The sequence below is a fragment of the Hyla sarda genome, chromosome 2, assembly GCF_029499605.1.
Source record: "Hyla sarda isolate aHylSar1 chromosome 2, aHylSar1.hap1, whole genome shotgun sequence".
In the NCBI taxonomy this organism is placed as follows: domain Eukaryota; kingdom Metazoa; phylum Chordata; class Amphibia; order Anura; family Hylidae; genus Hyla; species Hyla sarda.
Window position 1 is genome coordinate 399,226,749 of NC_079190.1, and position 26,946 is coordinate 399,253,694.

Here is a 26,946-nt window from a genome sequence, read left to right on the forward strand (position 1 = left end):
GCCAATCACAGCCGCTCACACACTGCCCAGCTCTCTGTGCGTATTCCAACAGAGTAACAGTTGCTACAGTCGGTTAGGCCACAGTGACATTTTATGAGGACCCCCTAGTGGCTGCCAATGAAATAGTATTAGAGTATAATGTCTCTATCATTTTTAAAAATATATGTTTGGTGACAGTGGCCATTTAATGCAGTTTGATGCTTGTACACAATCCAGGCCGGCAGAACTGTTAGTTGCGACAACTTTAAAAAATGGCAGCTTTTTTGGCAAAACTCTGGTTTATATTTGGAATTTTCCTATCACGCCCATTATTGTTTTTCTGTATTCCCATTTCATGTGACTTTGAGCCTCTCATTGGAGATGATGCCATGTTCTGCAGTGGTAACATCCGAGTCATATACCCGAACATGGGCGAAGTTTCCTGCATTTACATACCAAACTGCTTCGAGTACCCAGATAGCTTAACCCAAGTTTGGGGCCCCCCTTGGATCAAATTCTCCAAAGCCAAAAGCGAAAAAATATATACCTTGATAATGGTGGACCCTGATGCTCCAAGCAGATACCAGCCAATATACAGGTTCTGGAGACACTGGTTAGTTAGTGATATACCTGGTCGTGTTCTGCTTCGTGGAAGAAATGTAACAGGAAATGTGTTATCTTCATACCGTCAACCAAATCCACCGGCAGGGACAGGATATCACAGATACCAATTCCTGCTCTTCATGCAATATCCAGGAGTTTCCCCATCACTGCTCCCTGAGGAAGAACATCTGGAATCATGGGATATGAATGCTTTTGTTTTACGCTGGATCCTGGGAAACCCAGTCGCTACTACTCAATTTATGATCCAACATCCTGACCACTCATCTTGAATTTGAGAATTAAACTTAATTTATGGAACCATTATTTGCAGTGTAGAATATTGTTTTAGTAAAGAATGAGAGGAGTGGCTATGATGACCTGAGGAGTATGACTATATGAATGAGGGGAATGGCTATGAGGGTAATTGTCCATATAACATGAGGGGAGTGGCTATATGAACTGTTGGTAAGAGAAATAGATCCTAACAGAAATAAGGGGAATGACTATATGAAATGAGGGGAGTGGCTATGATGACCTGAGGGGAATGACTATGAGGGGAATTGGCCATATAAAATGAGGGGAATGGCTATATGAATTTCATATAGCCATTTGCCCAATTTTTACACAGCCATTCCCCTCATTTCATATGGCCAATTCCCTTCATTTCAATATTCAACACCTTAATTGTGATTATAAGTCGATCAATGTTGTCTGATGCAATATTTCACCTGAAAACTGCCCAATGTGAACTGACCTTAAAGGGGTACTCCAGCCTTATGTCATCTTATCCAAAGGATAGGGGATAAGATGTCTGATCACGGGGGGGACCCCCGTAATCTCTCATGCAGCACCCACCTTTCTCAGCTACACGAAGCGACAATAGCTCCGTGTCTTAAGACTCACGACCACTGTGCTGGAGTATCGTGCCTTTATGCCCCCTCTCATAGGCTTGCATTGAGGGGGCAGGGCGTGGGCTATGTTGTGACATCACGATACTCCGGTCCGTGGTCGTGAGTCTTCAGACACGGAGCTATCGTCGCTCTGTGCATCTGAGACAGGTGGGTGTTGCATGAGAAATTGCGGGGGTCCCTAGCGGCGGGACCCCCGCGATCAGACATCTTATCCCCTAACCTTTGGCTAGGGGATAAGATGTCTTAGGGCCGGAGCACCCCTTTAAAGGAGTATTCCGGCTTTATACATCTTATCCCATAACTTTTGGATAGGGGATAAGATGTATAAAGGCAGAATATCCCTTTAGTCCACTTATGAGTCGAATGAGTTCACCTAGCTGAACTCTAGCACCAGAAGCCTGATAAGATGACCAGCTGCAGTAATCAAATGCTACACCCAAAGTCAGAGGATTCATGGGAAACGTAAGCTGCATTACATAAAACACATCAGTGAAGGAATGGCAAACCAAAATGAAGATCCTCAACATTGTTCACTAATAGCAGCCTATGCTGCACTATATAAGCCAGAGGTTCTAAACCGGTGGTACGCCTAGGGGTACGCCACCGGTTGTGCAGGGGTACGCAATGCGCCGAGGCGCCGAATAGGACTCCGGGAACTGGACTCTGGGAGCGGTACCCAAACAAGCCGGGTAATGTAAAAAAATAAAATAAATAAAAACTAAATAAAAAAGTATATGGAAGGGAGTGAGGGATATATATATATATTAGCCCAGGGGGGTCAGAGGGGGGATGGGTGGGGGGGGGGAGAAATAATGGCACAAGGGCATTAAGATGGAGGGGGAGAGAGGGATAATGGCAAAAGGGGATCAGAGGGAGGGGGAATGATGGCACAGGAGGATTAAGATGGAGGGGGTAATGATTATTGCATTAGTATGAAGGTAAGCACATGCCTTTTGTCCGCAAGTACCCCTCGCACTTAAATTCCATGCAAATTTATGTGCGAGGGGTACCCGCGGATACTTTCAGCCTTTGGGGGTACAGTCGCCAAAAAGGTTGAGAACCACTGATAGAAGCAACAAAACAAAAAATATTCCTGAAGTGTTTCTTTAAAGGAGACATGGTAGATGCTGCTATTCAGATGCAAAGCTGTAGGTGAAGACATTCTAGTTATTCAGCAGGATGATGAAATTGTTGGAACCAACGGTTGGAACTGTGGATAAGAACAACATATTCACCATTGGGTCTCTGATGGAAATGATCTAGGTCTGGTCAACTGATAAACATCTGATTCTTCCACTTAGATGACATTTTTTTTTCTACACTGTGTGGATTGTTTTTGTGTATTTCAGCAGCGCTAACATTTTTAGAGGCAGTGCTGCTGGAATTGGTGCAGTATCAGTCCAGATATTTGAATCCATATCTATCTATCTATCTATATATATATAAAACTCAATGGCCATTATTTACTAAGAGTGGAGTGTAGGTTTCTTTGTGGGTTTTATTTCCCTCCAATTTATTTTCCACGGTATTTACTAAGGTTTCCCAACATTTTTCACTTTCCCTACATTTTGCTGTTTTTATACATGCTCAGATCTGTCTGGTTTTCCTCAGCTCAAATCCACCACATTTTCTGTGGAAACCTTAGTAAATATGTTGGGTTTTTGTGAAAATGTCGGAAACACGCCTCTTTTTGGAGACCACAACCCCTGTTCCCGGCAGCCACGCCCCTTTTCGGGTTTTCTTAGCAAAATGGAGAGTTAGTGGGGGTTTTTCAATTCTGGCACAAATTCTGTCGCAAAATCTGGCACAGACAGAGTTTCTGGCGCACAACCCGATAAAACATGTCGGGTTTGCAATAGTAAATGAGGGCTCATTGTGTGTGTGTGTGTGTGTGTATGTATGTATGTATGTATGTGTGTATGTTCCACAATCACGTCCAAACGGCTAAAGATATTAACATGAAACTTGGCACACATGTTACTTATATGTCAACAACAAACATAGGATAGCTAATTTAACCCTTACTCACCCCCATTTGCCAGGGTCAGGGTTTTTGTTTAAAGTCCCATACAAATCAATGGGAAATGTATGTTCCAACATAACTTCCGTATGGCTGGAGATATTTCAATACCTGGAAAACATATTACAGGATGGTATGGGAGGTCGAGATAGGAGGTCAGGATATGAGGACAGGATATAGGGTTGGGATATGCCAACAATATATGAGGACGTGATATGATGTCAAAAGCTTCCCTTGAATTTTGATTTTGATTTTCCTCCACAACAAGGATTAGGAAGCGGGTACTCAGCTAGTATGTGATAAAAACTGGATAAAATAAAACATTTTTGTCAATATTCCACCACTGGTGAAGCCCACTGACTATATCGGACTAAGACATAGCCCTAGGGTAGGTTTATGTGTAGCATATTTGTTGCAAAAATTCTACAACTAAAAATCCCAATCATATGCAAGTGATTATAAAGGAAAGCTGTCACCTGTTCACCCACACTAAACCCAGTACACTGGGTTATAGTGTGGGTGAACAGGATTCCATAGAGGGGTCACTAACTTAATTACGTCCTCTGGTTGCCTCTGAAGTTCTGTTGCTCCATCCAGGGAATTGCTTGCTGGAGGTGGAGCCCCGCCGGCTGGCCGCCTCCTTCTCCCTCTTTCAGGTCCTAATTCCACCCCCGGGGTATAGTGAGGGATCAGCGCAGGGATCGTTATGCAGAGCTCTCACGTCATCAGGACGTGAGAGCAGAGTGAAATCTTCTGGCACATGCACTCTGCAGACAAAGCGCTGCGCTCACATTATCTGTGACTTCAAGTCACTAGGACATGGAATTGACGAAAATTAATATTCAAATAGCGGGGGCAGAATTAGGACCTGAAAGAGACAGAGGCGGGTAGCCTGCGGGGCCCCGCCTCCAGCGTGCAATTCCCTGGGTGAGGAAACTTCAGAGGCACATATCTTAGCAAATAGAGGACTTATTTAAGTACCGTAAGTGACCCCTCTATGGAATCCTGTTCACTCACTATAACTCAGGCTGACAGTTTTCCTTATAGTCGTAGAAATTTCTGCAACAAACAGGGTTGATTTTACAGTAAGTGCATGTGACTTCCTGGTCTATTTACGTCTTGAGAGAAATCACTGGCTTGTGCACTTACAGGGGATTACGCATCTATTTTTGTCGCCATCATAACATGCATTACATCCGCTACTAAAAAAACATCTCTTTTAACCATAACAATAGAACTTAGATGTTTCAGTAAACAAGTTGAGGTGTTAAAGTTATATCTCAAACTGTGCAAGTTATTTTATTTTCACAGTCAGTCATATGAAGTATCACAGACAAATGGAGCTGAATTTTCTTCAGTGTGTGATTCCTACAATGGCTGAGAAAAACTGGCCATTAAAGTGTCATGGCTAAAACAGTCAAATTTTTTAAAGGAAAAGAGAAAAGAAAAATGGTACAATCACATATTGGCCCAGATTTATTTAAGCCGAGTTCAAACTTAGAATCTCCGGCCGGAAAAATTCCAGCCAGAGATTCCGAGTGCGGCCAGCGCTGACTGAAATCAGTCTGCGCTAGGACCACGCGGACATTGCCTTTTTTTATTGTGGAATTCCTATCGCCCAATGCCCGGGACATGCAGTTCGGGGTGCCGGGCAGGTGAATGTTTCTGGCCCTTAGCCCGGCTTCGGGAAAGCAGGGCTGGACCTGACAAGCATGGCGGCGCTCAGAGTGGTGTATGGAGCGGGCTCCGGACTTGTGCCCGCTCCATACTCTGCAGCCCCCGGCTGTTATCAGTAGCCAGGGGCCACAGCTAATATAGTCAGAATAAGGCGATAGCTACAGCTGGCTATTAACCCTTTAGACAGCGGCATCTAAAGGGACATGTGAATGCTCCCTGGTAGGCTAGTGGGGTGGTTTGCCCCCCCCCCCCCCCCCCCGCAGCGCGATAGCGAGGGGGCGATCCACTATAGAGGTAGCCGGAGGGCTTACCTCTGTTCCCTGCTGTCCCGTGGCTCTGTCATTGATAGAGCCTGGCTGAACTAGGCTCTATCAATGGATCGCAGAGCACACAGATCAATGGAGTTCAATAGAACTCTATTGATCTGCATGAGGAATCTAATGATTCTCCTAAAAGTCTAATAAAGTGTTAAAAAAGGGGTTTAATAAAAATTTAAATGACACACATTAACCCCTTCCATGCTAAAAATTCAAATCACCCCCTTTTGTTATATAAAAACATGTTAACATAATAAAAAACAATAAATATTGATATAACCATTGGACTGCTCTGCACGTGTTAGCACGACCGCACACAGTTGTTTGTCTGGGGATTGCCCGACCGAGGATATCCTGATCTGCTGCCACAGACCAGTGAAATTCCGTCCTACCAGCATCATACCGAGGGAGGTTGCCCAGCCACGCTTCTTTTGTGTCAACTGATAATAAAAAAACATATTTCGTATCGCTGTGTGCGTAATTGTACGAGCTATTAAAACATAACATTAGGTATCCCATACGGTAAATGATGTGAATGTAAAAAAAATACCAAACCACAGAACTGCAATTTTTATAATATCCCAGAAAAAAAAATAAGTTAAAAAGCGATTAAAAAGTCAGACCAATACTAAAATGGTACCGATACAAATAACAGATTATGACACAAAAAAAATAGCCCTCATACAGCCTGGTATGCGAAAAAAAATGTAAAAAGCTACAGGGGTCAAAAAATGGCAATTAAAAAATTGGAAAAAGTTCAGAATTTTTTTTAAATTAGTAAAACATGATGGAAATTATACAAATCTGGTATTGCTGTAATGAGGCCGGTCTAAAGTATCAAAATAACATGTTAGCTCAACCACAAGGTAAATGGCGTAGAAAAGAAAACCACCAAATTTGCTAAATTGGATTAAGGTAGTTAAAACAAAAGATTCTCCAAACGTGGCGCTTCTCCCATAAAAGATTTTCTTTATTTCATCATCAAAGAATATCTATCAAATAACATTAATTAGAAGCGCAAACATAGCATGAATAGCGGGATGCACCTAAGTTTACTCAATGCACGGGAAACCGTGATACCTGTTTTGGCATTACATTAAGGCCACCTCTTATTTAGAGCATTGTCAAGCAATGAAAAGATGCGTAATCAATATCTTAGGACAAAAGGTTTTTCAATGTCAGCTGGCATTTGGTCCGTTACAACCAATATCACTGCAACCTATACACAGCGTACTGAAACTGTTACATTGTTACAGTGTCACACTATTAGAAAGAACAGCGCTACTACTAAGTGAATCAATGAATGATATGCAGAGATTGTGAAACAGCGCTCCTCAATTTTTTCGCCTGCAACTTTTAGTGGAATCTCTTTTCTTTTATGATTTTATATGTATTTAAGAACTGTTGTATTTTTTATTTATTATTAACCTGGTCAAGGACGTTTTTCACATTTAATCATATTGGAACTCTATGCAATTTTATAATGTTATGTAATACAGGAAGTGCCGGAATCGCCATTTTGGGACTCCCTAAAGTGAAGCCAAGGTCTGGGTGTACCAATTTCCCAAGCAAATCCACAGCTTGTCCACTTATTAGCATGTCTTTATATAATGTGTCCTGGCTATGTATCTGTATGCACATCTTGATAAAGAGCTCAGTACGAGCTAGAAATGCGTTAAAAGTGATGAAATCTGTCACTAATGAAGAAACATCAGTGGCTGTCCTAGTTTCATTCAGCAAGAGCCCACAGCGTAGCACTCGCCGCATGTCACTGGAGAGTGGCATTAGTCGAACATCCCTTCGGCAGATATTAGCTACTCACAAATGGCACCCTTACAAACACCAACTACATCAGCATATCAACAAGGATGACCCAGATCGGCGCACTGAATTTGCAGAATGGGCAAAACTAAAATTGGAACAGGACCTTCAGTTTACGCAGAAGATTTTGTTCAGTGATGAGGCAAACTTTTATGTGAATGGTGAAGTTAACAAACAAAACCCCCGCTATTGGTCTGACACTAACCCACATTGGATAGATCCCTCCAAGACTGTTGGAACACAAAAATTTATGGTAAGGTGTGGTATATGGGGTACAAAGATAGCGGGGCCATTATTCATCAATGGAAACCTCAAGGCCACAGGATATGCAAAATTGCTACATGATGATGTGTTTCCATCTTTATGCACTGAAGCTGGTACGTTCCTTGAGTTTTTCCAGCAAGATGGTGCACCAACACATTACTGGTGTCAGGTCCGAGCATTCCTAGATGAACAGTTTCCTGGAAAGTGGATTGGTCGTCGTGGGCCAGTTGAATGGCCCCCAAGCTCTCCCGATCTGACCCTCTTAGACTTTTATATTTGGGGTCATCGGAAGGCAATTGTCTCTGCTGTGAAGATACCAGATGTGCAGCACCTGAAACTACGGATACTGGAAGCTAGGGCTGCACGATATGGGGAAAATGTGCGATTGCGATTTTGGGTCTAAATTTTGCGATTGCGATATGCAATGCGATATAAATTTAAAAAAAATTGTGAAATCCCCCCCATTTCATGTCCAATCGCCTCCATTTCGCATCTACCTACCCATTTTATGCCCACCGCCTATTTCACATCTCCCCCTTGTCACATTCTCCCCCCTTGTCACATTCTACTCCCCCTGTCACATTCTCCTCGCCCGTCACATTCTCCTCGCCCTTGTCACATTCTCCTCCTTCTTGTCACATTCTCCTCCCGTCACATCCCCCTCTTGTCACATCTCCCCCTTGTCACATTCTCCTCCCCCTTGTTACATTCTCCTCCCCCTTGTCACATTCTCCTCCCCCTGTCACATTCTTGTATTCTTGTACTGCAGCAATACACTGGGTTTCCCGGGCAGATTTAAAATCTTGCGAGGGACCCGGGAAACCTAGTGTATTGCTGCAGTACAAAACCTTTCCCCATCAGCCAATCACTGGCTTGACACGTGACACCACTGTGGCCAGTGATTGGCTGAAAAGGGAAAGGTCCTACTGCACTAAGAAGAGAGGAAACTCCAGAGCGCACGGAGATGAATCTGCAGAAGGTTTTTTTTATTTTTCTCCCTGCGCCTTTAGCTCAGTGTTTTTCTAGCAGGGTGCCTCCAGCTGTTGTGAAACTACTACTCCCAGCATGCCTTTGCCGGTCCGGGCATGCAAAGAGTTGTAGTTTTGCAACAACTGGAGGCCCCCTGGTTGGGAAACACTGACTTTTCGTATTTAAATTAGCTTTTACCTGCTCTGGCCAGCCCCCGCCACGGGAGCCAGCCCGAGCAGATAATCGCATGTTTTCCCGGGGGGCCGTATCGCCATATCGCAAAAAGCAAAAATCGCGATTCGATTGCTTTTGCGATATATCGTGCAGCCCTACTGGAAGCCTGTGCTAGCATTTCTGCTGCTGTGTTGCTATCAGTGTGTGAAGAGTGGGAGAAGAGGTTTGCATTGACAATCCAACACAATGGGTAGCACGTTGAACACATTTTATAAGTGGTCAGAAACTTGTAAATAACTCATGAAAAAATAAAGTTACGTTAAAACCAAGCACATCATTGTTTTTCTTGTGAAATTCCCAATAAGTTTGATGTGTCACATGACCCTCTTCCTATTGAAAAAACAAAACTTGGATTCAAAATGTCCGACTTCAAAATGGCCGCCATGGTCACCACCCATCTTGAAAAGTTTCCCCCCTCACATATACTAATGTGCCACAAACAGGAAGTTAAAGGGGTATTCCAGGAAAAAACTTTTTTATATATATCAACTGGCTCCAGAAAGTAAAACAGATTTGCAAATTACTTCTATTAAAAAATCTTAATCCTTTCAGTACTTATGAGCTTCTGAAGTTAAGGTTGTTCTTTCTTTCTGTCTAAATCTTCTCTGATGACACCTGTCTCGGGAAATGCCCAGTTTAGAAGAGGTTTGCTATGGGGATTTGCTTCTAAACTGGGCGTTTCCCGAGACAGGTGTCATCAGAGAGGATTTAGACAGAAAAGAACAACATTAACTTCAGAGGCTCATAAGTACTGAAAGAATTAAGATTTTTTAATAGAAGTAATTTACAAATCTAGCTTAAAAGGAGGATTTGGAGTGGCTCTTTGTTCTCACCGTAACCAATAGCAACCCGGGCTACCCAAAAAGTATCACCTATACCCAAGGTGAATGAAAATAGTGCTAATTTACAAGAAAGAATTGGGGCTCAGGGTAAATGATGTATGGACACAACTGGCTTGATATATTAAATAATGATTATTATTAATTATAGTAATCGAATTGTTTGTAAGACGTGGTAAGTACCGTGACTTACAGGGCCCTTGTAGAGCCACGGCACTCCCTACAAAAATATAGTATAGATAAAATTGCAAATAAAATTAAAATATATAATATACGGTCTCTCCTGCGGCTTTTGGGGATAGTTGGAGATACTGCGATCTCTCCTGCACTCGCTCCTGTGCGCTTTGCTGGAACAGACTCTGTTATATCTTTCACTGCGGGAGAGGACACTGTTGGGAGACTCTGCCGTCTCCTATGATAGAAGTACCGTGACTGGCGGTGGGCTCCGAGTGTTGTAGCTCCAGCGCTTCTGTTCAGAGTAGCGGTCGCGTCCTCGTGGCTACAAGGCGCGCGTACATGGCTGGCAACTGACCGGGTGAGACACCTATCGATGCGGGACTCACAGAAGGCTTATGTAAATGGTCTCAGTAGTCGTATAAGAGCTACAACACTCGGAGCCCACCGCCAGTCACGGTACTTCTATCATAGGAGACGGCAGAGTCTCCCAACAGTGTCCTCTCCCGCAGTGAGAGATATAACAGAGTCTGTTCCAGCAAAGCGCACAGGAGCGAGTGCAGGAGAGATCGCAGTATCTCCAACTATCCCCAAAAGCCGCAGGAGAGACCGCAGGAGGGATCGCAGCATCCCCAAAGAGCCACAGCATCCTGACAAGTATCGGTCCCGGGGCAATGAGCATAACTGTATCATTCTACTAACTATTACAACTGCCGACAATTATTCCAACTCTGTTACCAAGTGGTATTACAACTCTGTTACCAAGGGATATAACAGCGCTACACTGACATGCTTTAATGAACTGGATACTGACCTATTTAAATATTCACCAACAGACTTATTAGACTGTGGTTATATTGCTATACATAAGTAGCCCCATGAGTTGCTATTAGTTACCAATATCTAAGGAGGTCCAAACTTTAAAGAGGACCATTCGTTGGATATTTTTCAATTTTTGATTGGTCTCAGTAATACTTTCATGTTTTAAATAACATCTTATATTTATGTATAATATATTTTAATTTTATTTGCAATTTTATCTATACTATATTTTTGTAGGGAGTGCCGTGGCTCTACAAGGGCCCTGTAAGTCACGGTACTTACCACGTCTTACAAACAATTCGATTACTATAATTAATAATAAATATCATTATTTAATATATCAAGCCAGTTGTGTCCATACATCATTTACCCTGAGCCCCAATTCTTTCTTGTAATTTACAAATCTATTTAACTTTCTGGAGCCAGTTGATATATAAAAAAAAAGTTTTTTCCTGGAATACCCCTTTAATATCACCAACCATTCCCATTTTATTAAGGTGTATCCATATAAATGGCCCACCCTGTAGATGTTATGCTCTGAGCATAACCAACTCAGGTGAGCATAACTTATCTGCAACCCTTGTTCATATATACTATGGTAATACACTAGGATCGCGCTCCTCTCTTTTTGTCTCTTCAGTTAAATATGCTAAATTATCTTTTACTATTTCAATTTCACTTCACCAAATATAATTTTTTGGGGGGGTTCGGAGAATATGTTATTGAAAAATTTAAAGGTATCATTATAGTAGGTGGTTATGGCTATTATAGAGCGAGGAGGAAAAAAATGAGAGCGTAAAAGCGAAAATTGGTCCGGACAAGTGGATCGTCATGAGGGACAAGTAGATTTTGCTCCGTTTTAGTCCCTTGGACAAGTAGTTTTTTTTTAAAATTAAATTTCCACACCCCTATGAATGCCTGTATTTGTGGCATAAGAAATTGGGTGTCTACATGTGCGTGTATCACATGATCATTACATACACAGACATCGCTTCAATTCAGTTCCATGAATAACTATGGTCGTTTAGAAAATTAGGGGTTGACGAAAAGCACTTTTGGTAATATCTGTGTGCTAAAAAATTGATTTTAGCAGCAGTAAACCCTTCTAGCTAAATATACCTGCAAGTCTTGTATACCCCTTACTGACAGAAGATAACCAGGCATTTCTGAATTTATTTATTAAAAATATCAACTTATATCGACGTTGCTTTACAGTTCTACCATACATCATTCTGGTTGAATACCCTAAAGTAAAAATGTACTGCAGTTAGTCAGAAAAGACAAGTTCAAGGACACTACAAGCTATGTACACAAAAACATACAGTCTCGTAAAATAGAGATGTTTACTTTACTATTTACTACCATTTTTAAAAGATCAGTTTTCCTTAATGGTAAAAACAATGGAACATGGACTCCAAACATCTTGTTACAAAATGATTAAAAGGGGTACTCCGCTGCTCAGCATTTGGAACAAACTGTTCGGAACGCTTGATCCGGGAGCTCATGACGTCATAGCCCCTCCCCCTAAGTACGTCAAACCCCGCCCCCTTAATGCAAGTCTATGGATTGCACGAGCTCCCGGCGCCGGCTCCAGCGTTTGGAACAGTTTGTTCCAAACACTGAGCAGTGGACTACACCTTTAAGATTTGCTTACATAAAGTCAGAAACCATTTACACCCTCTTATTTTCAAAGTGGTCACCACTGCTATTGGTTACAGTCGAGTCTTGCAGGTGAGTGACCGCCATAGATATATAAAACTTGGAACTAATGACTAATACTATGAATGCTACTTTAAAGGGGTACTACCGTGCTAACAACTTATCCCCTATCTAAAGTATAGGGGATAAGATGCCTGATCGTGCGGGGTCCCACCACTGGGGACCCCCGCGATCTCGCACGCAGCAACCCACTCTCATCAGGCCCCGGAGCGAACATCTGCTCTGGGTCTGATGACGGGGCCGGTGATCGTGACGTCACAGCTCCGCCCCCGTGTGACATCCCGCTCCGCCCCCTCAATGCAAGTCTATGGCAGGTGCGAGACAGCTGTCTCGACCCTGCCATAGACTTACATTGAGGGGGCGGAGTGTAACGTCACATGGGGGCGGAGCCTTGACATCACGATACTCCGGCCCCATGATCGGCAGTCCTCAGGGCCTGATGAGAGCGGGGTGTTGCGTGAGAGATCGCGGGGGTCCTTTAGATAGTGGATAAGTTGTCAGCACGATAGTACCCCTTTAAGCCCTATAGTAAAGGATAAGCCTTGAACGTCAACCGTTGCATGTGAAAATATACATATTACCTGAAATAAAATATAAAACATATCTAAATCTATTCAATCTTCTATAAACACAGGGAACTAACCATAGAGTCTACCATACATTAAATATACATTTAAATATATAAAGGCAGACGAGATATGATGCATTCCCACTCATGTCCTATACAAGACTATTGTTCTATTGTGATTGACAAGAGCGGCCTTCAAACACTGACAAGATATTCACTGCCACATCATATTTCCAAGCGCTCCTATGAGTCACAAATGACAAATCAGTTGACATAAAAGTGATAGGAACAAATACAGAAATGTCTCAGATTAGATCAGAAACCCAATTTTAATTAATGTCTGTATTATCCACTTTCTATTTTTAAAAAGAAAAAAAAAAAGATAAGAACATAGGGAGGAGATTTATCAAAACCTATGCAGAGGAGAAGTTGACCAGTTACCCATAGCAACCAATCAGATCGCTTCTTTCATTTTTCAGAGGACTTTTTAAAAAAAGAAACAAGCGGTCTGATTGGTTGCTATGAGGAACTGGTCAACTTTTCTTCTGCACAGCTTTTGATAAATCTCCCCATTGGTACTAGCAATAGGCTTCATTTTTAGGTTTCAATTTTATAATTAATTACTTTTTCTTAACCCCTTAACGACGCAGGACGTCGCGGCGTCCCGAACAGCTTGCAGGACACCGGAAGGGCCCTTACCTGCCTCTTACCTTCCCCTTACCTGCCTCCTCGGTGTCCGATTGGCGAATGACTGCTCCGTGCCTGAGATCCAGGCAGGAGCAGTCAAGCGCCGATAACACTGATCACAGGCGTGTTAATACACGCCTGTGATCAGGATGAGAGATCAGTGTGTGCAGTGTTATAGGCCCCTATGGGACCTATGACACTGCAAAAAAAAAGTAAAAAAAATAGTGTTAATAAAGGTCATTTAACCCCTTCCCTAATAAAAGTTTGAATCACCCCCCTTTTCCCATAAAAAAAATAAAACAGTGTAAAAAAAAATAAAAATAAACATATGTGGTATCGCCGCGTGCGTAAATGTCCGAACTATAAAAATATATCATTAATTAAACCGCACGGTCAATGGCGTACGCGCAAAAAAAAAAACATATTCAAAAAAAGCACATTTTTGGTCACTTTTTATACCATTAAAAAATGAATAAAAAGTGTTCAAAAAGTCTGATTAAACCAAAAATCATACCGATAAAAACTTCAGATCACGGCGCAAAAAATGAGTCCTCATACCGCCCTGTACATGGAAAAATAAAAAAGTTATAGGGGTCAGAAAATGACATTTTTAAACGTATAAATTTTCCTGCATGAAATGTCAAAAAATTATGATTTTTTCCAGAAGTGCGACAAAATCAAACCATACGGTTAATCATTTTAACCGTATGGACCTACAGAATAATGATAAGGTGTAATTTTTACCGAAATATGCACTGCGTAGAAACGGAAGCCCCCAAAATTACAAAATGGCGTTTTTTCTTAGATTTTGTCGCACAATGATTTTTTTCCCCATTTCGCCGTGACTAATATCACTGCAAAGTAGAATTGGCGACGCAAAAAATAAGCCATAATATGGATTTTTAGGTGGAAAATTGAAAGGGTTAGGATTTTTAAAAGGTAAGGAGGAAAAAACGAAAGTGCAAAAACTGAAAAACCCTGAGTCCTTAAGGGGTTAAACATACCTGCACTTTTTGGAGAACTTTCAGTTTAAGCTATTCTGTGTTTGTACATGAGGAGTAGCATAATATCTGGACATTATGAGGGGAATTCATAAAGCTGTTTAGATAGTTTTTTTTTTAAATCTAAAATTGTCTCAAAAAAGTCACTTCCCCTGCGACTTTTGCTATAAATCATATCTGAAAGTGAACTACCATTTGCAGTGCTTTAGACTAGTTTTATGCAGTGGACACTCAAAAAAAGTCTAAAAAAAAAATCTAAAAAAAAAAAAGGATCAAAAAAAAAAAATGTCCCAAAAAAGTTGCAGCACCATGATTTACACACAAGCTCAAACCATGTCACTTCAGCCCTGGAAAGCAGTCTAAATGAGTAGCATGGGCATAAGAGCCGGTTAATTCATCAAGTGGCATGCGACCTTTGGAGCAGAAAGGTATATTCTTAGGTGACTTTTCACATCTATAATAGCACATATACTAGTAAAATATTGATGAACCCCTCTATATAACTTATACATGACATTTTTCACAAGTTTTCCCCTCTAAAGGATTTATCTCTATTTTTCTGTTGTACATGAATGGGTGGAGACTAGATGCTTTTTTGTACACTAGACCCACACATTATACTTGATCCTGTTCCCTAATATTCTAAAGCACACCCTCAGAAGCAGCAGAAGTATAGGAAACATTATAGAGGGCTATTAAATGTAAGCATTAAATCCAGCACTAGGATGAAATATAAGACTTACTAAAAGCTTCTAGAGCCTATCTATACATACTTCTGTCTCTCTCCAGCCAACAGAAAAAGTATCTTTGACCCCTATAAAAGACACTTTATGAAGCTAAGGCCCACATACACATAAGAAAATAGTCAGCTGGAACCACTGATCCCAGTAGGTCCAGTCAACTGTTTAATGTGTATACAGGCCTCTTGACTCTCCTACAGATGATAGGGGAATCAGCCACATTGGATTTCAACTGCCTGATCCTTTTAAGATCAGAAAGATACTAGAGGTGTCTGATGTCTACTTCTCCTTTCTCCTTCCAGAACACATGAATGCTCAGCAGAGACAAACATTTATGAAAATGGACAGCCATCAGTTGAGAAAACATTTTATTGACAGCTATACCATGTTTACAGGTACCTTTAAAGAGTGCTTAAAAGGTAAAGGTTATATGTTACTCAGGACATAATCCTGATCATGTACATGTGTCTAGCACCTATATTTCTCTCACAAATATCTTCTGTTGCTTACTTGGTTTGTCAATATGTGCTTTGGAGGATACATGTCCTCATTCTGTGTGACACATCTTCCTCCAAGTTTGTTGTGTTGTGCTGGGTCTCTTCATTGCTGCAGATTGCTCTGTAACCCCCTTCTCTTTCACGCTTCAGTCTGATAGGACAGGAGTGTGCACAGAGGAGAGCTAGTCCCGCCTTCACTTTATGGACTTTGTCATTCTGTGCTTCAGCGGAGACAAAGATGATGTTACAGCCAGACAGAATTATGTTTTGATTGGTATTGGGACTCCTAGTGTTTTTTTTTGTAAACCACAATTTGTATAAAAAAGGAAATACATTTTCTTATGCAGTATTTAAGAAAGGTTAATATTTTGCCAACATGAACAACATAAAAAAAAAAGTTGAACCTGACAGTGTCCATTTAATCATGAAAAGAACATTGACTGCTATATAGACATTAAAAGAAATGAATTAGGAAACAATGTAGTTATTTAAATTATAAAAATAAACTGATGTTCAACGGTGGATATTTACTATAAGGGTACGTTCACACTGTGGAATCTCTGCTTGTGGAATTCCGCGAGCGGAGATTCCGTCAGGTGGCCGCCGCCGAAAATACTTCTGCGGTAGGACCGTGGGGCACTGTACGGTTACCATTTACGGCTATGCAGCACTCACGGAATTCTGCGCAAAGAATGAGCATGTTCTCTCTTTGCACTGAATAATTTTAGTGGCGGACAATTCCGCAGTTTGAACAGGTCTCGCGGAATTCCGCAGTGTGAACTTAACCTTAGGGGGAATATTTAAAGGAAACTTGGTAAAAAAAAATAAAAAAATAAAGAAGCACCACAGAACTGCAATATTTGGGCCTAGGGGGGATTTACAGCAAGTGGTAAAATTATTTTGAAATCCACTTCTAAATCTGAAAGTAACACATATGGATTATGCAGTACGCACTGTTCAACAGCCAAAACAATCTGACCACAAAACAGCCTGACATACCAACACAGGTGACCCACTATGGCTGATGTAGGTTTTGCAAGGAGTACTTCATTAGGTATGATTGGTTACTGGCAAAGAGAAATTTATAAGGAGCAAGAGGCCAAAAGAATGCATAATACATATATGAATATTATGACCAGAGTAAAGTATGAAAGGGCCATCAGTGAAGCTTGGATATGATACACTGGTTGTGGGTTTCGTGGAAAGGTTCCAATAAGATACCTACTAGACCTAGTGCATGAGCACAACAGTTCTAATAATATAAAATCGCCCCAAACTAAGCATAAATTTAAAAATAAATATAAAAAGATGGATAGAGAAGATAGACTAGGCGGTTAGATCAGCTACAGCATGCATGTGTTACAAGGAGCACCGAAGCTGCCAGCTAAAAGGAGACATCAGTGGTACCAGCACACATGCCTGCATGACTACAATGTGTGAAGAAAAATGCTTGGCCAAGAAGATATATATATATATATATTGTAGGGAAGAGCTCACATGGTGGGGTCGGCAATGACAGTATTCACACAGGCAGTAGGTTTCAAACGTCCAAGAGGATGTTTATTTAAATGAATTTTAGGTACAAAGCATAGTGCAAACAAAACAACAAAACCTAAGCCTGTCTACGGCTCTAACTAAACATCAGGATACCTCACTATCCTACTGTGGGCCTAATGTCTGGCCCAAAGCAAACTCACACATATGTCCATAGAGGAAGGTTCAGACCTGGTAGGTTTTCAGCTCTGGCTGTGGCTGCTTCTCATCTCAGTCTCTCCAGCAATCAGCAGCCACCCAACCTCACCTGAGGACACTTTGAAATAGGGAAACCCATAGTGGACTAGGGGTGTGGACTGGAGCACACCCCTCATGTCCTCCAGTCCAGGAAATCCAGCCCATGAAGTTTAAACAAAAGAGCCGTAGCAGGCTAGCTCTGCTAAAGCAGCATATCCTTCTGGATTTCCTTTACCGTGTCTGGCTGAGAATACCAGGCGAAATATACACCCCATCCACCACTTTCCCGTACACTTTACCACACACACTATATATATATATATATATATATATATATATATATGTATAGTAAATACTAGGGATCGACCCATTATCGGTTTGGCCGATATTATCGGCCGATAATCACGATTTTGGGCATTATCGGTATCAGCAATTACCTTGCCGATAAGCTGATAATGCCCCGCCCCGCTTTAAATCAAGGATCTGCAGCGGTGTCACGGGGGGATAAATAGCCGATAACTTATACCGGAATATCGGTATAAGTTATCGGCTATCGACCCTAACCTCCACCGATTATCGGTATCGGCCCTAAAAAAACGATATCGGTCGATCCCTAGTAAATACATCCTAGACGCTTTACAAGTGCACCACAGGCCATAGTGCCTGGGCAATAAGCACTTTTACTGGGATGTCTTTCACCTACTCAACACAAATCCCTGATTTCACACTATCAATTTTGTCTCCATTTTAGCACAAGACAAATAAAATTAGGACAATTTTCCCAGCTAGAAAAAAATGTCTGCAGTTTAATCTTGCAGTAATGTTTACAATATATTCATCTGGGCCGAAATTTCTCTGTGCACCTATTTCTGTAAAAATGCTCCATACAGTGTTTTTGCGCTGTGAATAACAAACATAATAGTGCGATGAATTGTGCTATGAAACCATATATTTTAATCAACAGTAGTAAAGGCTGCACGAAATTATTTCTTTGGAAAGCTGTGTGCGCTAAATTCTTCCCTTATACTGCATGCATTGAAACATGCCATGATTTTTTACCCCAAAGAAACATAGGGGGAGATTCTCAAAGAAATTTGCACCAAAAAAAGGTGTTATTTAAGAAATGATTAGAAAAGAAATCATTATTATTGAAAAAATTATTAATAATGTTATATATATATATATATATATATATATATTTTTTTTTTTTTTTTTTCTTGGTCACAGCACCTGCACTCCCCTGGAAAATCATTATTATATATTTTTTTAAATTCCCTGGTACCAGAAAGTTAAACAGATTTGTAAATTACTTCTATTTAAAAATCTTTACTTTTCCAGTACTTATCAGCTGCTGTATGCTCCACAGGAAGTTCTTTTCTTTTTTAATTTCCTTTCTATCTGACCACAGTGCTCTCTGATGACACCTCTGTCCATTTTAGGAACTGTCCAGAGCAACATATGTTTGCTATGGGGATTTGCTCCTACTCTGGGCAGTTCCCAAAATGGACAGAGGTGTCAGCAGAGAGCACTGTGGTCAGACAGAAAGGAAATTCGAAAAGAAAATAACTTCCTGTGGAACATAGCAGCTGATAAGTACTGGAAGGATTAAGATTTTTAAATAGAAGTAATTTAGAAATCTGTTTAGAAATCTGTTTAACTTTCTGGCACCAGTTGATTAAAAATTTTTTTTTTCCAGTGGAGTACCCCTTTAAGCTCAGAAATGTTTTATTTATACAGTTATAGCTTGTCTGGGCACTAGTAACCATGGAATGGTTTCTGCCAGAACTTTCTGGGATGTAAATTTTGGCGCAAAAATTGTCGATTTTGGCGCCAAACTAAGCAATTTTGTGGCAAAAAAATCCAATATGGCTGCAACAAAAAAAATTGTTGCGAAAAAAAACAAAAGTGGCACAAATTAATTTTCACCTATTTTCATAGCAGCACATAGACCTTTGAAAATGTGAGGAGAAAAAAAAAAGGTGTGAATAATATCGCTGGAACAGAAATTACAGTAGTTTTTGAGAATCTCCCCCATAGTGCGTAAAAAATTCATTAACATTATAAAAATAGTAGTGTAGTGTAACATTAAAATTATTTGATTTCAAAGTTAAAGAAGTCAAGCACGTGTTACAAGCTTAAGTCTAGTAAATAAATGGCCCTCAACAACTGGTCCACTTTATGGTATCCACCCGTACAATATTCTGCATATTTGATTTTGTAGATTTTATGCTGCAGATTTTAATGTAAACTAAATGAATAAACACAGCTTTAAATCTGCAGCTTTAAATAAACATACGCAACATACTGTATGAATCTGCATACTGTACGGTAAGCTCTGTATGCTGGGTCTTGCCTTCATTGCCTAAGCTGGCTTTTTCCATATTAACAGCTGAGGCGAATACCGGGTCCATCTCAAGAACAGCGGCACCGATCCGTGTGATACCACATTTAAATCCAGTTCATCCACACTATAAGGCCATGTTCACACATTGGAATTTCCTTGCCGTCCAACGTGATTCAGCGGGATTCTGCTGCACTGTGCACACTGCAGAATTTCTGCGCCAGATGTTTCCGGCACGGAAATTATGTTCTCCGTGTCCGCCGAAAGAACAAACTCGTTCACTCTTTCTGCGGACTCCGCACAGAATGCATAGCCGTCATATTCATGCCGGCGCCCGCCGCTTGCGAAATGTCGCAAGGAAACTATCTGCGCAGACATTCTGTAGTGTGAACATAGCCTAACCCTGTGTATTGGGTTTGGTGTGGGTGAACAAGCTGTTCGTTTCCCGCTGCTGCCCACTAAAGAGTTGCCATATGGATGACTGTATAAAGGTTTGCTAAATATTTGTTTGTATATTTATTTATATTTTTTTTTGCATTGCATTTCATTTCATGCATAACCTTGAGGTCTTACAGAGTGCATCTCACATTGTTGTATCTAATGTACATAGATAAAGAGTCATTTGGTCACATGTTATCTCTTAACCAAAAAGTGTGGAAGGAATTCCCTGGTCCCACCTTCCTCTTCTGGGGAAATGGGTGGAACTAAACCTGTTCTAGTTAGTCTGGCTCTGTGTTTAGTCACATGTGTGTCTATCAATTCTGCTTTTTTTTAAGGAGACTAAGTATAGTACACCAGACCATGAATGTATCAATTAAAGAATTTATTGGAAATAAAAAAAAAACCAGATAAAACCACATAAAAGGAGGTAACTGTGGTTTCATATGGTTTTATCTATTTTTGTATTTCTAATAAAGATTAGAAATTAAACATTCATTTTTTATATATTCACTGCTCATATAACTTAGCATATACAGAGTACTGCTGTCAATTTGGGGTGTTTGCAAATACATGGAAGCAGAACAAAGTGAAGGAGATGTATAACTAGTGGGCACTAGTTTAGTGCAGAGGGGGAGTGTATGGGCAGGTACTTTACATCTTTTCAACCCAAGATGTAGCACCGGTACATTGGTCTGGTGGGCCATTGACATATAAAGCATCTACCCAGTGCCCTGCTCTGTACATAATTTTCTGTGCTACTTGCTAAGGTCCAGCACAGCCCCCTTTTCCTATCTGACACCAGATTTTTAATACAGTAATCTGGCAGTAGCTTTGATGTACATTTGTAATAAAATAAAACAAAAATTACCCAGTTAAGTATTGCCCTCTTTTCTGCCCCACTAGGCACAGGCCCACATGTACCTTATCAGGCTGGAATTACATATGTCCGGTATCTTTCCCCTCCTGTGCTGTAAAAAAAAATGTGCCGCAGGGAAACAGATACTAGAATTGATCCTAATTATTTGAATGGGACAGTTCACATTCATCCGGCGTCTCAGTTTGGAAGCTGGATGGTTGGACTCACCAGACCGGCACCGGACAGGGGACACATCTTGCTACGTTCCCCATCAGAAATAAGGGATGCCAGATGCTACACAACTGATGACAACTGATGTACGTTGTCATCAGTTGTGGTATCGAGTGACATATGTAATCCCAGTCTCAGAAACATGAAAACAATGATCATAATTACAACAGAAATAAGAAAAAGAAGCACTTGAGATCAACTAAATTGAGCATGAAATCATACCCTGTGACGTCAGCTATATTGGGACTGATCGACGCTTCTCACCACTTCCTCTGACATGCCAACACTGCAGAAAATGCTATTAGCAAATCTCTGGCTGAGTTGAGTCACTGCCATGGCCCGTGATTGGCTGAGTGGGTATTTTCTGCACTATTGCATGTCAGAGGAAGGGGTGAACAGCAGGGACTGGGTGTCAAGACCGCAGTGGTGTGGGATCAGGGTGGTGACTTAACTCCATTTTAAAAAAAAACCCCTTTAGGTTAAGGTCACACCTTAAATATTTCACGCTACGGTTGCGCCGACAACAGTCGCTAGAGCGGACGGCCGCAGCAGGGACCTCACTCTAGCGACTGGTGTCGGTGCATCCACAGCATGAAATATGCGTCAGATGTGCTACATTTGACCTTACACTTAAACTTTGGAACAAGAAATTATTTGCATGGGAATGTAACAGAATAGAAAAATTATTTTCTATAAAAATATGACTGGGGCCCTTTGTACTTTTGTTTTATGTTTTGCTATTTTTTTTTTTTTTTTTTTTAAATGACCCATTGCAAAATGTCACTTTTGATTAGATATAGAGACATAGCCGGTGACAGCAGAGAACTGTGTTTGGAAGAGCATATTATCTAACAGATTTCTGAAGCTCAAAATACCAGTGATCCAAATGTGAGCTCATATTCAGAAGGCTGCTGCTGGAGCGAGAAGACCAGGTTCTTCGTCCTACGCTTCTGTTCTCGTACAGGCAGCATTGGAAAGAAATGACACTGCAACAAGAACAGGCAGTGCTGCAGGCTTATACACAGAAGCCTGCGCTTTGCATTTTACATATACAGTCATTTTACTTGTAAATGGGGTATACATTTGCAGCTATTTATGCTGTCAATAGCTTCATTCTGCCTTCTAACAATGGAACACAATGTAATAAACAAAATCTCCAGGAGGGGATATGCAGAAAATGTATTAACATACATTAAAAGTCCTTGTAACAGGTTACTTAGTATCTATCATATACACATTTGTCTTTCTGCATAAGAACGCAATTTATATTCTACATTGTAATAGCCATATATAAGAACAGTATGATATTTCACCGAAATGACATAAACTTTATTGTTTTGGGATGCGATCTGTCTCCTTACATATTCTTACATTACATAGAATGTATGTTCAACACCAAAATAACGTTTATACAGATTTTTGTAGACTTTTGTGTGTGGGTGCAGAACTGAATATATAATAAGGGACGTCTATGCTCCATTCTAACCCTTTTAGTAAATGCATTATTCCTATGAGTCTCCAATGGTTGGCTCCCAGAGGATCATCCAGAACGTAAGAGTAGCACTCACTGGGTTGAGCTGCAATGCCCACTGCGGGGTGAAGGTCCCCAGAGGCGGCTCTACTATTAGGCTATTTAGGCGGCCGCCTAAGGCCTCGCATTTGTGAGGGCCTCATGGATGCCTAACTTGCCCTCTAAGAAAGTAAAATGTTCGCATTGCCACTCTGTATTGTACAGGAACAGGAAACAAAAATCCCTACTCCTGTACTTTATCACAGCTCTGCAGCTCTTACAGTGCAGGCCGATCGTGATGACATCATCCCAACATGCGTGGCGGAGGACGGGCAGCAGCAGCTCCGAAGCCAAGACTAAGTGCTGCTGCAACAGAAAGCATTGACACCAGACAGCAGGCAAGAGGACAATAACTGCAAGGGAACAGAAATAAGTAAAGTGGGAGACAGGGGAAATATTAAAGGAAGCAGGGTCAGTATTAAGGGGGATAGGAGGAGTCTGTAAGGGGGGACAAAAGGACAAATATTTAAGGATGGACTCTATATAAAGGGGGTGCAGAAGGAGAGGAAGAGGGCTCTATACAAGGGGGTACAGAAGGAAAAGAGGGCTCTATATACAGGGGTACAGGAAAAGAGGGCTCTATATAAGGGGGTACTAAGAAGAGGAAGGGGGCTCTATATAAGGGGGTACAGGAGGAGAAGAGGACTCCATATACAGTGGGTACAGGAGGAGAGAAGGGGTATTTAGGAAAGGAAAGGAGGAGAAGAATGGTCTTTAGGAGGGAAGAGGAGGAGTGGAGGGGTCTATAGGCGGGGCAGGGGGTGTCTTTAAGGGTGGGCAGAGAAGAAGGAAAGCATTTATATTGGGGTACCAAAGAGTCTATGTGGGGGTGCAGTAAGGGCACCTATTAGCAGAGGATCAGGAGGAGGAGTCCATACAGAGGATGGACAAGGAGTCGATAGGACGTGGGTGGCTGGCAGGTGAAGAGCTGCAGGACAGGGAAAGGTTCCGCAGGGCAGCAGAGTTTTAGGGAGCGCACCTGTCTGTCACTTTGAGGTCACTCTGAGGTCACTTCAGGTCCTGTTTCTGCTGCTCCCATTCTGCATCTCACAGCACCCTGCTGGCACGGCACACAGTGGTGAGTACTCCTGTTACACTCCCTGGCGCCAGAGTGACATCTCACTTGTCTGTCATCGGTATAGAAGATACAGTCATGGCCGTAAATGTTGGCACTCCTGATATTTTTCTAGAAAATGAAGTATTTCTCACAGAAAAGGATTGCAGTAACACATGTTTGCTATACACATTTTTATTCCCTTTGTGTGTATTGGAACTAAACCAAAAAAGGGAGGGAAAAAAGCAAATTGGACATAATGTCACACCAAACTTCAAAAATGGTCTGGACAAAATTATTGGCCCCCTTAACTTAACATTTGGTTGCACATCCTTTGGAAAAAATAACTGAAATTAGTGGCTTCCTATAACCATAAATAATCTTCTTACCCCTCTCAGCCGGAATGTTGGACCACTCTTCCTTTGCAAACTGCTCCAGGTCTCTCTTATTGGAAGGGCGCCTTTTCAAAACAGCAATGTTAAGATCTCTCCACAGGTGTTCAATGGGATTTAGATCTGGACTCATTGCTGGCCACTTCAGAACTCTCCAGGGCTTTGTTGCCATCCATTTCTGGGGGCTTTTTGACGTATGTTTGGGGTCATTGTCCTGCTGGAAGACCCAAGATCTTGGACACAAACTAAGCTTTCTGACACTGGGCTGTACAGTGCGACCCAAAATCTGTTGGTAATCCACACATTCAGGGCACCCAGTGCCAGAGGCAGCAAAACAACCCCAAAACATCATTGAACCTCCACCATATTTCACTGTAGGTACTGTGTTCTTTTCTTTATAGGCCTGATTCCTTTTTCGGTAAACAGTAGAATGATGTGCTTTACCAAATCTTGGTCTCATCTGTCTCATCTGACACTGATGCTTCCTGAACCTGCAGGACAGCTTGAATATCTTTGGAACTTGTTTGGGGGTGCTTATCCACCATCCGGACTATCCTGCGTTGACACCTTTCATCAATTTTTCTCTTCCTTCCATGCCCAGGGAGATTAGCTACAGTGCCATGGGTTGCAAACTTCTTGATAATGTTGCGCACTATGGACAAAAGCAAATCTAGATCTCTGGACATGGACTTGTAACCTTGCGATTGTTCATATTTTTCCACAATTTTGGTCCTCAAGTCATCAGTCATCAGTTCTCTTCTCTTTCTGTCGCCCATGCTTAATGTGGAACACACAGACACACAATGCAAAGACTAAGTGAACTTCTCTCCTTTTTATCTGCTTTCAGGTGTGATTTTTATATTGCCCACACCTGTTACATGCCCCAGGTGAGTTTAAAGGAGCATCACATGCTTGAAACAATCTTATTTTTCCACAATTTTGAAAGGGTGCCAAAAATTTGTCCAGCCCATTTTTGGCGTTTGGTGTGAGATTATGTCGAATTTGCTTTTTTTTCCTCCCTTTTTTGGTTTAGTTCCAATACACACAAAGGGAAAAACATGTGTATAGCAAAACATGTGTTACTGCAATCCTTTTCTGTGAGAAATACTTCATTTTCTTAAGAGATTTCAGGGGTGCCAACATTTACGGCCATGACTGTATATGTCGATTTTATAGATTCTGACATAATGCTGCATTTTATGTGAGAACCCACTCTACGTTGTAACATCTTGTCAGTGAGGGCCTCGTGTTCAAGTTTTGCCCAAGGCCTCACAAAGTCTAGAGCCGCCTCTGAAGGTCCCCCTGACAATCCGTAACCTATGGATAGCCCAAAGCCCTCAAAGGTCTAAGATGTGCTACAGTGTTGTGCCTATGTGGAGCAAAACCTCATAAGTTTAGTATTTGCTAACTTGATGATACTACCTTACGGAGCAACCTTCTGTTTTCGTTTTTTTGGCCAATTAATGTCGAAATTACTAATGTCTACATTCCTGAATTCAGCTGGTTTTCCTAAAACTTAAAAAACTGAATGGTTATAGCTGTTTATAAATGTTTTACAATATCTGACTACTAAAACCCAAAATACCCTGGTCATTAAGTGGTTAATGAAGTAATCATGCCAACAAACACACTGGGCAGTAGGAAACTCGGTAACAAATTGGGTCAATTAGAGCTCTCATGTGAGGGAGCTGTGCCATGCTTTAAACGGAATAGAGAAGTAGTCAAGGTGCTATTAGATAGCAGCATGATGCATCTGTTTGGATAGCACTCCTTTCGGGCACTTTCACACAACACTATTTAGGTCAGTATTTTGCATTCGTATTTCTAAGTAAAATTAGGAGTAGGTCAAAAACAGGGCTACAAATGTTTCACTCTTATTATTAGCTTACAAATACTGATACAAAATACTGACCACAAGACGTCCATGTGCAAGTAGACTTGGGCCTGTTTTACACAGGCGTTAATACGGCTTCATTTTATACCCCTGTTACCAACCACATTTGTGACCTGAACTAACAGCAGCCGTATTATGTCCATGTGAAACAAGCCGTATATTCAAATGTCATTTTTGGCGTGATTTCTGCTGCATAAATATTTTAACTCTGGGTCACTGTGTATAATAAATGTGTCTATATTGTTGTGCGCCACAATTCTGCCACATCTGCAGCCAAATCTCTGGTGCAACAGCCATAGATTATCTGAGTCAATGCTGTTGATTTTTTTTTAAAGGGGTACTCCACCCCTAGACATCTTATCCCCTATCCTATCCCCCTGCCGCTGGGGACCCCCGCAATATAGCATGCGGCACCCACCTGTTTCTGGTCTGGAAGTGCTGGAGGGTTTGGGTCCCGACCTCGGGAACGGAAGTTCTTGACGTCAAGTCTCCGCCCTCTTGTGACGTCACGCCCCGTCCCCTCGTGGCAAGTCTATGGGAGGGGGCGTGACGGTCACGCCTCTTCCCATAGACTTGCATTGAGGAGACCCCTTT

General features: G+C 41.5%; 2 protein-coding genes and 1 long non-coding RNA gene across 12 annotated transcripts in view; 2 read left to right on the forward strand and 1 right to left on the reverse strand.

The window, feature by feature from the left end:
- The window catches only part of CDKL5 (cyclin dependent kinase like 5), a 358,007-nt gene that overhangs the window by 242,824 nt on the left and 88,237 nt on the right, over positions 1-26,946 (reverse strand). The window lies entirely within an intron of this gene.
- Positions 1-26,946, forward strand: part of LOC130356809 (uncharacterized) — a 119,101-nt gene that overhangs the window by 6,905 nt on the left and 85,250 nt on the right. Inside the window, exon 2 of the long non-coding RNA XR_008889003.1 lies at positions 15,648-15,740. This is a non-coding gene — a long non-coding RNA (uncharacterized LOC130356809). The remainder of the gene's footprint in view (positions 1-15,647; positions 15,741-26,946) is intronic.
- On the forward strand, positions 32-897 carry LOC130356807 (phosphatidylethanolamine-binding protein 4-like). The gene has a single exon (XM_056558780.1). The coding sequence runs from the start codon at positions 252-254 to the stop codon at positions 870-872; it is 621 nt and encodes a 206-aa protein (XP_056414755.1). The 5' UTR covers positions 32-251; the 3' UTR covers positions 873-897.